This window comes from Peromyscus maniculatus, chromosome 3 (genome assembly GCF_049852395.1).
Source record: "Peromyscus maniculatus bairdii isolate BWxNUB_F1_BW_parent chromosome 3, HU_Pman_BW_mat_3.1, whole genome shotgun sequence".
In the NCBI taxonomy this organism is placed as follows: Eukaryota; Metazoa; Chordata; class Mammalia; order Rodentia; family Cricetidae; genus Peromyscus; species Peromyscus maniculatus.
In genome coordinates this window covers 167,005,892-167,020,371 of record NC_134854.1, presented here as the reverse complement: position 1 = coordinate 167,020,371, position 14,480 = coordinate 167,005,892, and the positions used below count along the sequence as shown (strand labels likewise).

General features: G+C 39.9%; 1 protein-coding gene across 4 annotated transcripts in view; it reads right to left on the bottom strand.

The window, feature by feature from the left end:
- The window catches only part of Fgfr1op2 (FGFR1 oncogene partner 2), a 43,411-nt gene that overhangs the window by 27,420 nt on the left and 1,511 nt on the right, over positions 1 to 14,480 (bottom strand). For all 4 annotated transcript variants that reach the window (XM_076568309.1, XM_076568310.1, XM_006986633.3 and 1 more), the window contains exons 2-4: positions 5,840 to 5,976; positions 3,411 to 3,528; positions 1,647 to 1,789 (exon numbers count right to left, since the gene is read on the bottom strand). In XM_076568309.1, coding sequence (XP_076424424.1) covers positions 1,647 to 1,789; positions 3,411 to 3,528; positions 5,840 to 5,974 — 396 coding nt within the window. In that variant the 5' untranslated portion in view covers positions 5,975 to 5,976. The remainder of the gene's footprint in view (positions 1 to 1,646; positions 1,790 to 3,410; positions 3,529 to 5,839; positions 5,977 to 14,480) is intronic.

The window sequence follows — 14,480 nt, the reverse complement described above, 5'->3', positions numbered from 1 at the left end:
TCACTACAATATGGGACTAACATGATCTTAGTCTATAAAATTTTTTGGTGGTATTTACTCTTCTATTAAAACTTCAAAATTTTGGTTTTCAAATTGTAAAACAAAGGGCCTTTTGGAATCTCAAGACTGCACTTCAATTCTTCTTTATACTTAGTTATACATTTACTTAGTGTTTGGAGAGGGAGAGTAGAAGCCCATCCCATGGGCATCCCATGTAGCCAGGCTGGCCTAGACCCTGACCTTCCTGCCTGTATCTCACAAGCACTGGGATTAAAGAGCTGTGTGGCACCATACCTGGCTTAGATATACATTGAGATACTCCACAACAATATTGACATTAACCAGTGACTTTATATTCAAAAGGCCAGTTAAATACCCAGTCTTCCATGTTGTTAGGGCATGAGTATTATAAATAGATAATATTAAACCCAATTTTAGTTCTTTGTTCTCCTACTAATTGACACAAGAGGTAGCTATTACAGTCTCTCATATGTATAACTGTCACCCAAAGAATATTACTAGTTATTAAATTCTGATGGAATAATTTAAAAATACTATAGACCCCAACTGGAAGAAATATTTTAAAGAATCCAAAATATGTGTCAATAATTGAGAAATACATGTATCTTATAACTATCATTACTTCTTAAATAGTATTAGTTGTAAGTAGGTTACTTCACCATTGCCTGAAACAGGTAAGAACCAGTCATCCAATCTAGTTTAATATCTTTATTTCCACTGGCACTCAGAATTCAGTTTAATGTAAACTATTCCAGTGTCTGGACAGCAACTGCCCCCAAGTGACCCCAAGTAAATGACTACGAAAATACTGACCACTCCAGCTTTGGTTCTAAAAGGATGTCAACTACATGCAGTGTCCCCAACCCCATGGTTTTTCATGAAAATAAGTTGTCCCCACTCAGACTGAACTCTTCAGGAAAACAATCTACACTCAGCAGCTTGCAGACTTTGAAAGCATTTCAGTTCCTGTTTGTGTAACAGGTAGCAGTACACAAATTTACTGGAAAAAATAAAACTTAAAAGTAGAGAATCTTAAAAAATAATTTTAAACTCAACATACTTTTATTTTTACAATAGTTTATTTCTGAATTCACACACACACACACACACACACACACACACACACAAATACACAGAAACAACATTTTAAAGTTACTAAGGACACCAATAGGGAGGCAGAGACAGGTGGATCTCTGTGAATTTGAGGCCAGCCTGGTCTACATAGTGAGTTCCTGGACAGCCAGAGCTACACAGAGAGACCCTGTTACTAGGGAGCAATGGGAGTTAGAAGAATAAGCCAAGGAGAAAACAATACACAACAAGAAATGGGCAGAGAGGATGACAACAACAGAAAATGCCAATTAAAAATGTGAGCTATTTCTGGGTGTGGTGGCGCACGGCCTTAGTCCCAGCACTCAGGAGGCAGAGGCAGGAGGATCTCTATCAGTTTGAGAGCGGCCTGATCCACAGAGTGAGTTTCGGGACAATCAGGGCTATAGAGAGAAACCTTGTTGTGGAAACAAAGATGGGGAGGGAGGTATTTATACATCACTGAAAGAATCTGAACACAGGTTAAGGAATGGCCCCCAGTTTCCATTTCAAGTCAAATTTGTAGACTGGTTTACCTTTGAGTGTTGCTCTTTTAACTTCATTATTATACCCGGGTCATCTCTCTTGCTAGCCATTAGCAACCGGAACATTTGCTCTCGATACTTGCTCATTATCAGTTCCAAGGCTGACTGGTGTTCTTCCAAAGATGTTCGAAGTTCTATCAAGAACAATGTGCTTTATTCAAATAAGTTAAGATTATATAAACTATGTTCTTCTATATAACATTCATCAAAACAGTGACATACAGAATATCTTAAAAAGAAAACATGTGCTGGGCGGTGGTGGCGCATGCCTTTAATCCCAGCACTCGGGAGGCAGAGCCAGGCGGATCTCTGTGAGTTCGAGGCCAGCCTGGGCTACCAAGTGAGTTCCAGGAAAGGCGCAAAGCTACACAGAGAAACCCTGTCTCGAAAAACCAAAAAAAAAAAAAAAAAAAAGAAAAGAAAACATGCATCAAAGCTCTTCATTACTTTCTTTTCTTTTCTTTTTTTTTTTAAGATTTATTTATTTATTATGTATACAGAAGAGGGTGCCAGATCTCATTGCAGATGGTTGTGAGCCACCATGTGGATGCTGGGAATTGAACTCAGGACCTCTGGAAGAGCAGTCAGTGCTCTTAACCTCTGAGCCATCTCTCCAGCCCATCTTCATTACTTTCTATTGAGATAAAAGTTTATGCTGTGTGTGTGGTGTGTGTGTGTGTGTGTGTGTGTGTGTGTGTGTGTGCGCGCGCGCCATGGCACATGCACAGAGGTCAGAGGACAACTTGCAATTGACTTTCACCTTCTACCAGGGGTTCCAGGAATGAAATGCAGGCTGTCGGGCTTGGTGGCAAGTGCCCTTGACCCACGGAGACATCTCTCGTTAGGTTTTAAAGTGTTCACTTAAAATTCATTTCTTAAAAATCATTTCAGAGCTATGAGGCTGGACTGGGGAAAGTTCCACCAAAGTCTAACACTGCGATGAACCTGAGCACTTAGGCTGAACACTGAAGGAATGAGAATCCTAAACAAGGAGCATCAGTGTGAAGGCTCTACCAGGAAACTGATCTGCAATGGCAGAACAAATGGTGTGTGGAGGAGAGCGTGGAAGAGGACAGAAAAGAGACCAGGAACTGACTGAAGGTCAATTGTACAAGGAAAGAAAAACAAATGTTTAAGCAAGAGCATCATGGTCTTTATTCTGGGAAGTTCAGACTAATGCTTCTGTTGAAGGATGGAGGGAAAGGCAGAGTGAAAGTCTCTAGTTAAGACAGCACGGCAGAGACTGTGCGCAGCCACGCCGGGACACGGAGGAGGGAGTGGAGTTCCTCTACAGGAACAAAAACAGTGCAAAGCAGATGGTGAGGAGAAGCAGCCAAGATGATGCCAAGCAGGGCAGACCTTCACAGAGAGGACTGGATAAAGCAGCAGTAAGTACCATCTAGGCAGAGACCAGAAAATGAGACTAAATATAAAAAAAAAGAAACTTGAGTTGACTACTTTCCCCTTTAAAAAGAGAATTCTATTTTATTTTATGTGTATGTGTGAACACCTGCATGTATGTCTCTGCACCACATATGTGCCCGGTGCCTCAGAAGAAGGTGTCCTCTGGAGATGGAATGATGGGCAGCTGTGAGATGCTTGATGTGGGTGCTGGGAATTGGACTAGGTCCTCTGCAAGTACTCTTAACCACTGAGCCATCTCTCTAGCCCCTCTGATTTGTGAACATACGAATTAGTCCCACACCAGTACCACAATGGCAGATGAAAGTCCTCTTTCGTGACAATATATCTTACCTTTGTTCTCTTGCTGCAATTCTCTGATCTGTCTGTTTTCTTGCTGGATTCCCATAACTAGTGTGGACCTTGGCCGATGTCTTGCAACTTCATTAAGTTCTTGGATTTCTTCCTGATACTAATGAAAAGATTAAAGTACAACATATGGGAAGTCAGTATTTGTAAATTTTTACCTGCTATATATGAATATAAATGAGCAGACCCTCCAAGACTTAAACAGAAGTATTATATGACCCAACATTCCTTCCTAAGGAAGAGAAAATGTCCATTGTGCCATTACTCATAATAGGACAAAGAAAGAAGAGTTCAGTACCCACCCACTGAAGAGAGAAGAAACAGGACACCATGTATCTCCTTGCAGTATTACTGGGCAATGAATAGGAGAAAACAACAACAACAAAACCTGACACATACTACACCCAGATGAATTTTAAAACGTGATAAAAGGCCAATCACAAAAGGCACGTATCTCATGTCCTACTCACACACAGTACCTAGAGCAGGCAAATCTACTGGGAAAGGAGCTGAGGGGGTCCAAGGTTGAGAGGGTGGGCAGCTAGAAAGATACTGACGGGTGTATAGTTTGCTTAGCATGAGCGAGGCCCCAGGTCTCATCCCTAGCACTGCTGATGAGGGGAGAGGGGGTTGAGATGAAGTCTGTCTATTATGTAGCTCTGGCTGTCCTGGAACTCACTCTGTAGACTAGGCTGGCTTTGAACTCACAAGATACATCTGCCTCTGCCTCCCAGGTGCTGGGATTAAAGGCGTGTACCACAACACCTGGCTGGATTTTGATTTTTTTTAAAAAGTAGGAATTTAACTTTAGAATTATTCATTTTTCTTGAGGCATTCTTACTGGATAGCTATCAATGATTTCATCATAATATTCCTGGTTTTTTTTTGTTTGTTTGTTTGTTTTGTTTTTTCAAGACAGGGTTTCTCTGTGTTGTTTTGGTGCCTGTCCTGGATCTCGCTCTGTAGACCAGGCTGTTCTTGAACTCACAGAGATCCACTTGGCTCTGCCTCCCAAGTGCTGGGATTAAAGGCAAGCACTACCACCTCCTGGCTCACATTCCTGGTTCTTAACTTCAGGTGTCAAACTCCTTTTGTAAAACAAATCACTCCCAGGTCTACATTAATCGCTGCCATCAGGCTGGATGGTCAAAGAGCAGGTGGCTTTAGGGACACAGCAGCGAAAGAGTCACAGGGAACTTGCTCCATCCACTATTTCTGGTGACTTCCAAAAAGCCCCAGTTCAGGGCTGCTTGCTTTCTTTGTTTTTCGAGACAGGGTTTCTCTGTGTAGCCCAGGCTGGCCTTGAGCTCAGAGACCTGTGTCTGCCTTCCTAGTGCTGGAACTAAAGGTGTATGCCACCACTGCCCGGATAGGGCTGCTTTCTTAAAAGTTAGAAATCTTTATGGGGGGATGCCTTACACAGTAGGTGAACTTAATCATCTACTGGAAGATTCTTCCACATGTTATTAGCAAAAAGCAAAACCTACTTAATTCCTACTGTAAATGACAGATTTATAACATGCTAGCAAAAATGAACTTGAAATAACTACATAGGATAAAAATTAGCTATTTCCTTACATCATTTTAAAAAAACTATTTGCTTGTTAAATAACACCCAAGCACTTTTATAAAAAGTATAAACGTCTTGACATTATATAATACAGCAAAATATCTAATGTGTGCCAATATTAGTGAAATGTGTTATCTGGTCTTTATCAAATGCATTTAGATTTAACAATTTCACTTATTTTTAATTCAAATGTGCATTTCTGTCAGAAGAGGGATAAAATTTATAGATCTGAAAATAAACCTACCTATGTACATATCACCAAAACATTTTAATATACCCTACTCCAAAGTGAAACACACACACACACACACACACACACACACACACACACACACACACACACACACGGGAGGCGACCTGAAAACTCTAATTAGAAATGATTTGACCAGGTAGTGGTTTACTGTGGTATCTGAACGAGAATGGCTCCCATTGGCTCGTAGATCTGAACACTTGGTCACCAGGGAGGGACATTATTTGAAAGGATTAGGTGTGGCTTTACTAGAGGAAGTGTGTCACTGGGGATGGATGGGCTTTGAGATTTCAAAAAGCCCATTTCCAGCCAGGAGCCTCTTTCTTCCTGTTGCCTGTGGATGCTGATGTAGAACTCAGTTACTTCTGCAGCACCATGTCTGCCTGCAAGCAGCCATGGTGATACCTATGATGATAAAGGACAAAACTTTTGAAAACTCTAAGTCAGCCCAATTAAATGCTTTCTTTTGTAAGGGTTGCCGTGGTCAAGGTGTCTTTTCACAGCAATAGAACAATGACTAAGACATTTATGATTTAAGTGTTGCCCAAGTATCAATGAAGGTTTGTTTAAGTGAGTCAGCAAGGAAAGTCAAACCTGCTTCATCGCTTCCACACGCTTGCTGAGGGCTGTGGTCTGCTCGATGAGAGACTCTGCTGCATCGTCATGGTCTCGCAACCTTTCGACAAGGGCTTTGGCATCAGCAAGTGCCTTCTCGATTGTGCAGCTCATTTCTAAAGGAATACCAATAATAAATTAAAATCAGGACTCAAAGCCAGCGTATCACCGTACCTTACTCTCACTGCATTCTAGATGTGCTTCTTAAGCCTCACTTTCTAAAACTCTTCATTATTTGGTCTTCTGTTGGGATACTATGAACTTAAATGAAAATCTAAGACTCTCCTTATGCCCTATTCTCTCTCTCTCTCTCTCTCTCTCTCTCTCTCTCTCTCTCTCTCTCTCTCTCTCTCTCAAAACAACAGCCAAGCTGGCTTTTGTGTGCTTTGCTATGTCAAAGTCTCAACCTCCTCCTGGATGAGCTACTGAATGTTATGTAAAGTGACATAATCTCAATTCCTGCATTTTTCTTATGGGAGGGAAAAGTTTCAACAGAGAATACCATTAGCCACTATAGGCAACTTTCAGTATGTTTTAAAGAGACACTAAAGGGGCTGTTGAGATGGTTGAACAAGGAACAGAAGCATCAGGTGTTCAGCTGCATTCTGAAGGAGTCACCAAGGGCAACACTTAACAGCAGCAAGAGAGAGAGGAGCCTTGAAGAGGCCAGGCCTGGGCGGCAGTGTAGCAGCAGCAACACAAAGGCTGGCCATCTGCTGCACAGGGGCCACAGTCCAGAGGGTAAACCTCCCCTCTGCAAGGTGGAGGTGAACACGAGTTCCAGCAGTGATCACAGCTGCTGAGAAGGATAACCTGGGACCCACACAGTGGTCTCACAGTGGAGGCTGATTGACAGGCTAATCTCCAAAGCAAAACAGAAATTTGAAAAAACAAGGGGTCCCTGCCTATAACAGATTCCAAAAAAAAAAAAAAAAAAAAAAAGAGAAATGTAAGAAATGCTGGATATAGAATTCAGCAAAGCTGGGTAGATCTCTGTGAGTTAGAGGCCAGCCTGGTCTACACAGTGAGTTATAGGACAGCTAGACTACAGTGAGACACTGACTCAAATAAATAATACGTAAGGAAACAAAGAATTCAGGAGAATAATTTTTAAAAGAGAATGGCTAACAGTGTTTGCTGCTCTTGCAAAGGACTGTAGTGTAGTTCCCAGCAGCCGTGGGGTGGGGTGGGGAGACAGCTCACAGCCATCTTTAACTCCAGCTCCAGGGAGCCAACACTCTGGCCTCTGCAGATACTCCAGTGCATGTGTGCATACCCACACAGACACACATAAACCCTGAAAAAACACAAAAAGAAAGAAAAAAAGAAAAAAAAACTAAACAGAAATCTTAGAATCTAAGAAGAAGTCAATAAAATGGTTTAAGATAAATTTTGTTGTTGGTTGTTTTTGCTCTTTTACTTACTCTTTTGGCTCTTTGTTCTTTGGACTTTTGAGGGCCCACTACCCAGCTCCCAAATAAATCACACATGGAGGCTTATTCTTAATTATAAATGCACAGCCTTGGCTTGGCTTTTTTCTTGCCAGCTTTTCTTAACTTTAAAATATCCCACCTACCTTTTGCCTATTGGCTTTTTCCTTTTCTCTATATCTTACTTTCACTCTTACTCCATGGTGGCTGGCTGGGTGTCTTATCCCTAGCATCCTCCTCTTTCTTGTTTTCTAGCACCTTCTTCTCCCAGATTTCTCCTTCTATATATTCTCTCTGCCTGCCAGCCCCACCTATCCTTCCTCCTGCCTCCCTATTGGCTGTTCAGCTCTTTCACAGACCATCAGGTGTTTTAGACAGGCAAAGTAACACAGCTTCACAGAGTTAAACAAATGCAACATAAAAGAATGCGACACATCTTTGCATCATTAAAACAAATGTTCCACAGCATAAACAAATATAACACATCTTAAAATAATATTTCACAACAGAACTTATAGCACATAAAATGTTTGTATTAGAATCTAAGATCTCTAAAATCAATTATCCAAGTCCCAACCTTGAGGAAGTAGGAAAAGAGCAGAACAAACCCCAAGTAAATAGAAGGTAAAACCCAGTAAAACCAAAGGCCGGTTCTTTAAAGCAAAGAGGGTGGTGTGAGTGTGTAATGGGGGTGGGGTATGTGTAGAGAGAGATCCCAAGAGAGATTGAATAACCAACTCAAGAACAAATGAAGAGCCAGCAGTGGTGGCCCATAATTTGGTAACCCCAGTACCCAAGAGTCTGCGGCAGGGGCATCAAGAGAAGGAGTCCAATCTGGGTTACAGTCTGTCTCAACTCCCAGTCCCTTAAAGAACAAGAGAAATCACTGTAGAACCATAATTCACTCTAAACACATGTGAAAAGAATAATACATCTTATATACATGAATTAGATAATTAAGATTAAACAGATTTGTGGTGGTTTGAAAGAAAATGGCCCCCAAAGAGAGTGGCACTACTAGGAGGTGTGGCCTTACTGGAGAAAGTGTGTCACTGTGGGGTTGGGCTTTGAGGTCTCTTTTGCTCAAGCTTCTCTCAGTGTGACAGTCAGTTGACTTCCTGTTGCCTCTAAGTCAAGATGTCAAGATGTAAGGACTGTCAGCTCCAGCACATCTGCCTGCATGCTGTCATGCTCCCTGCCATGATGATAATGGACTGAACCCTGAAACTGTAAGTGATCCACCCCAATTAAATGTTTCTTTTATAAGAGCTGCCCTGGTCATGTTATCTCTTCACAGCAATTAAAAACCCTAACTAGGACAAGATTAATTCCTCAAAAATCACAAAGGACAAAAAGTCATACAAGAAGAAACAAATAATTGGTAATACACCTATAACTATTATAGTCACTGGAGTTACATAACCAAACTCCTATAGCTATTTTCTAATAAGTTTAAATAGTAAAGAAATTGGAGTTTAAAAATATCCTGCAAAAGAGGCTCCACATCCAGAGAGCTTCAGTGGCAAGTCCTACAATACACCAAGAGCTGGAGACATGGCTCAGCAGTCAACTGCACTGCTGCTCTTGTAGAGTGAGTACCCATGAGTGGCTCACAACCATTCCTAACTCTAGTTCCAGGGGACCTGACCGAGACCCTATTATGAAGTCCATGGGCACTAGGCATGCACCTGGAGCACATACATACATGCAGGCAAAAGGCTCATACATACAAAATAAAACAAATAAATCTAAAAATTTATTAAAAAACAAAACATCAAAAGAAATAAAATCATGTCTTGTTCAAGGGTCAGGCAGGTCAATATAGGCATATCTTAGAAAACAAAACAAAGCAAACAGTATTATACAATTTCTTTAAGGAAACTGAACACTTATATGGTGGGGAATGGTGGCACACACCTTTAATCTCAGCACTCCAGAAGCAGAGGCAGATGGATCTCTATGAGCTTCAGGGCAGCCTGATCTACAAGGAAAGACCCTATCTCAAATAAACAAACAAACAAACAAACAAATAAATAATGAAAATAAAAGGAAAGAAAAGAAAAAATACTTTCAGATTCATAAACCAATTCAGCATTTAAAAGATCTCAACATTATTCTGACACCAAAACCATACAAAAAGACTAGGAGAAAAACAAAATAGGGGTTGGGGATTTAGCTCAGTGGTAGAGCGTTTGCCTAGCAAGCGCAAGGCCCTGGGTTCAGGCCTCAGCTCCGACAAAAACAAAAAGCAAACCCAAAAAGTAAAACAAAAACAACAACAACAACAAAAAACCCCCACAGAATAAAATTTCTCATGAATATAGTATAAAGACTAAATACTTTCCCCACTAAAATTATAACAAGCTAAGGATGTTCTAAATACCGATCTTGTTGCTAGGGCAATAAGGATAGGGGGAAAGTATCAACTGGGGTGCATACAAGAAAACTGCTCTGATTTGTAGTCCATGCTGCTACAATGAAAATCCCAAAGAATAAAAACAACATCTCTCAATGTGTTTAAAAAGAGACAGGAGTCAAGTGAGGTACACAGAGAACACAAACTTGGGTGGGGAGGGAGGTGGGGAAGACCTGAGAGGAATTGGGGGATGAATATAATCAAAATACAGTCTATGAAATTTTCAAAGACTAAAAATGTAAAACATAAAATTCCTACAATCTATGATTTTAGCATGTCCATTGTATACAAGAACCAACTGTTCTTCTATAAGCTAGCAATGACAATTTGGAAACAGGTTTAAATATACAAAAATTAGGTAATGTATATTAAATGAATTAATTCCTGAGAACCCACCAATGACAAAATGTCACAAGAAGAAATGAAGATATAATAATGTTCCTAGAACCATTTAAAAAGCTACATTCATAATTATATATACATTATAATTGATATAATAGATAAATGAAATTCTTAGGCATACCCAAAATATATACAGGATCTATATGCTGGCAACTACAAAATGCTAGCAGAAAACGAAGTGGGATCTAAATATGTGGAGAAAATACTGTGCTCAAGGATTTAAAGACTCAATAGGTTTTCAACTATCAGTCTAATGCATCTAGAAACTGACAAGGTGATTTTTAACTCCTATAAAAAGCAAGGAAACCCAAATCACCAAAACCATCTTGCAGAGATATCCAAGTGTATGATTTAAGGCTCACTTTGCATAAAGCATAGCAACAAGACTGCTCTGATAGTCTGAGACAGAACAGAGACCCAGAAACAGGCCCACAGAAGGGTGACCCATTTATTTCTGAAAATGTGCAAAGGGAGCTGGGTGTGATGCTCACACTCCTGTAATTCAAGCATTGAGAAGGCTGAGGCAGGAAGATCACTACTGGGGAATATTATATTAAGGTGTGTTACTTCTGTTTATGATGCATTTGTTTAACTCTGTGAAGCTGTGTTACTGTGCCTGTGTAAAACACCTGATGGTCTAATAAAGAGCTGAACAGCCAATAGAGTCAGGAGAAAGGATAGCCGGAGCTGGCAGGCAGAGAATACACAGAGAGAGAAATCTGAGAGGAGAAAAGAAGTAGCCAGAGAAGGAGGACATCAGGCCAGCTACCCATGGAGTAATAGTGAAAGTAAGATTACAGAAATAAGAAAGGTAAAGGCCCAGAGGCAAAAGATATACAGGATAACTTAAAGTTAGAAAAGCTAGTAAGAAACAAGACAAACTAAGGCCGGGCATTTATAATTAAGACTAAGCCTCCATGTGTAATTAATTTGGGACCTGGGTGGCAGCCCCCGCCCCCTAAAAAAGGAGAAAAACCAACAAACATATCACAGCAAGCTTGGGGCTAGCATGAACTACCACATAGTGAATTCAAGGCCAGCTTGGGCTACACAAAGTCAAAGGATGAAAGAGCAAGGTTTGAAGGCAAGTCAAAGAGCATTATGTGCTAGAAAGATGCTCAGTGGTAAACAGTGCTGGCCGCTTAGCTATGAAGACGATAGTTTAGACACCAAGACCCTTGTCAGGCAGCTCACAAGTGTCACTAACCCGAGTTTCAATCTGAAGCCCTCTTCTGATTGTCAAGGGCACCCGCATATGTGTGTACACACATACCCACTTTTTTTTTTTTAAAGAAAGGTTAGTATTTTTTCAACAAATGGCATTGGAAGAACTAGACACCTATATGCCGGAAAGTAATCACAGCACAATTCTTATTTGGTTTATATAAAACTTTATGGTTTATAGAAAGCTTTTCTCAAAATGGAGCACAAATTTTAGTATAAAATGAAAAATGGTGATATTATAAGGGGAAAAAAAGGGGCAAAGAAAAATTTCTGTAATCTGGAGATAGTCAAAGTTTTTTAGGCGTGATACTGAAAGCATGAAACTTTATGTAAGCCATACAAACCACTGATAAATCAGGTTTCATCCAGATGGTAAACTGACTACCAGCTAAGCCAGTCTGGAGAAGACAAAGGAGGCCTGGAGTAAGCATGTCCAGGTTATACATCCGATGAAGTACTCATCTAGAAAAAATGTCAACGTAGCAAGAAGAAGTCTAATTTTAAAAATGGCCAAAAGACTTTAATATACACAAAAGACTAAAAGATACACAGATGGGGGGGAGCACATGGAAAGATGTTTACTGTCCTTTAATTTCTGACATCCATCACAGCCCTACTCAGACTGCTAGGTAATGCGACTTGGACTAGGCTCTCTCCCCCCACCGTCTGGGCTGAGGGTCAAACTCAGGTTGTCAACATTGTTGTCAGGTTGTCAAGCCCAATAATTCTAGTTAATTGAAAATGGTAGCTTTCTGGACCTGAAGAATACCATCTTATTTTGTTGAAATGTTACTCCTTTTTTTCCACTAAGGAAATAAACTCAAGGGTTCCAAATGCAGGAGCTGAGCCAGGAGGGCCCGGACTGGACCTCCACAGCCAAGCTGGTCCCGAGGCCCCACTTGCTTCTTCCTATGTAGAAACTGTCTCAGCATCCTGAGGCGGAAAGAACAAATTCCCTGACTCCACAAAATGGAACTTCTAAAAGATTTAAATTTTTTCAAGTCAGCCAAGGGAGATGTATATGAAGAACAATTTAAAAAACAACAAAATTTTAATTTTTTCAAATAACTATAAAAATCTAGCAATCGTTTTAAGTATACATTAAATTAAGCAATGAACATGGTGGGTTTTTAAAAAAAGGACTACTTTAAAAATGTTCTCTAGGCTGCACAAAAACTAACAAAGTGAACTACATTTTTACATCTTAGAAGTATAAAAATCCATTTACCCAGAAAGAATCATAAACAGATAACTCAATGCCTAATTTTATTAACATTTCAGAAAAACAGTGACGCTGCTTCTGAAAACCTGTGTACTCATTTCCTGTTTGCAAAACCTCAAAAAAGCTTAAAATATTTTATAATATGAATTTGCTTTGCCATTCTTTTTGAAAGATGCTTTCTCTCCCTTTTTAGCTAGTAAGTAATGTGGGAGAGATACTCTTTTCCATATTCTGTTTTAAATTAAAAAAAAAAAACACAGATTCCAATTTAAAAAAGGAATATTCTCAAATTTACCTGCCTATTTTCTCAGTGCTTGTCTTAACTACTCATAATATATTTAAATTATTTCATGCAGGTGGGCTGAAATTCCAGGGGTATGCTTTTAAGAAACAAGTTTCTCTCTTCTTTTGCTTCCTGCTTTAGCCACATTTTCACCCACTCCATCACTGAGACATCTGCAGCCCGATTCTGACAGATGGCTTAGTGCTGTTGCTGACTCAGGAGAAACCATCTCCCACCCACAACAGCAATTGCCAGCTGTTTACTTTTAGCTCTTAGTTAAGAAAAATAGAAAGAAATTCAAGTAACTCTTGCTTCTTTTATCAACCGATTTACACATTATTCAATTGCTGGAGATACACAAATGAGGTGTGATATATGACAGATGTGTTTTTAAATGTCAAAAATTTAGTTTAAAATTTTTATTGCTCAGGCAGGTACCTCTAATGTTAGTAGTTAGATAATATTGTATTAACTGGCACATGGAAATAACAAAATAAAAATGTGTTTCAAGTCTTTCAGAGAAAAAAAAATTTGTTTTTGTTTTTCGAGTCAGGGTTTCTCTGTGTAGCTTTGCGCCTTTCCTGGAACTCACTTGGTAGCCCAGGCTGGCCTCGAACTCACAGAGATCTGCCTGCCTCTGCCTCTCGAGTGCTGGGATTAAAGGCGTGTGCCACCACCGCCCGGCTCAGAGAAATATTTTTAAGAAATTAAGAATGTATATAGATAGCCAGGTATGGTGGCACACACCTTTATCCCAGCACTCAGGAGGCAGAGGCAAGAGGTTTATCAGTGAGTTCAAGGCCAGCATGGTTTACAGAGTCTAGGACAGCCAGGGCTATGTAGAGAGACTCAATCTCAAAAAAACAAACAAAAAACAAGAAAACAAATGTACATAAACTGTAGTCAGATTTTTCTTTGGGCCACCAACTCACAAATAACACAGAGACTTATTAATGAAAGCTTGGCCTTAGCTTAGGCTAGTTTCTCCTCCTCTTCCTTTCTCTCCCAGGAAATCCTGCTTATACCTCCTTCCTAACTATTGGCTGTTCAGCTTTTATTACACCAATCACAACAATACACCTTCACACAGTGTACAAATATCCCATAACGGGGCTGGAGAGATGGCTCAGAGGTTAAGAGCACTGACTGCTCTTCCAGAGTTCCTGAGTTCAATTCCCAGCACCCACATGGTGGCTCACAACCATCTGTAATGAGATCTCCTCTGTGTACATAATAAATAAATTTTAAAAAAAATATCCCATAACAATAAATGACATATAAAAATGAGCATCTTGTGCTGACACATGCACTATTTGAATGCACAGATAATTTCTACTCCATGGACATGAATGTACTTGGAGCTTTATGAAGAAAATCTAAAAGGAACACAAAATTTGAAAGAACAAATCAAAACCAATTTACATGCTCTCTAGAATGGTGGCTAGGCTGTGTGTGTGTATGTTCAAATTAACAATCCAAAGAAGAACTAACCTAACCTAAACCAGTTATTTCTAACATATGGATCTTTGCATGAATGCATATATGAACACTATCAAAAGCATTTGTGTCATATAAAATCCTAATTGTCAAATATAAAGATACTAGCATAATCACTTGAAGGCATGATGTGTGTGTGCATGCAC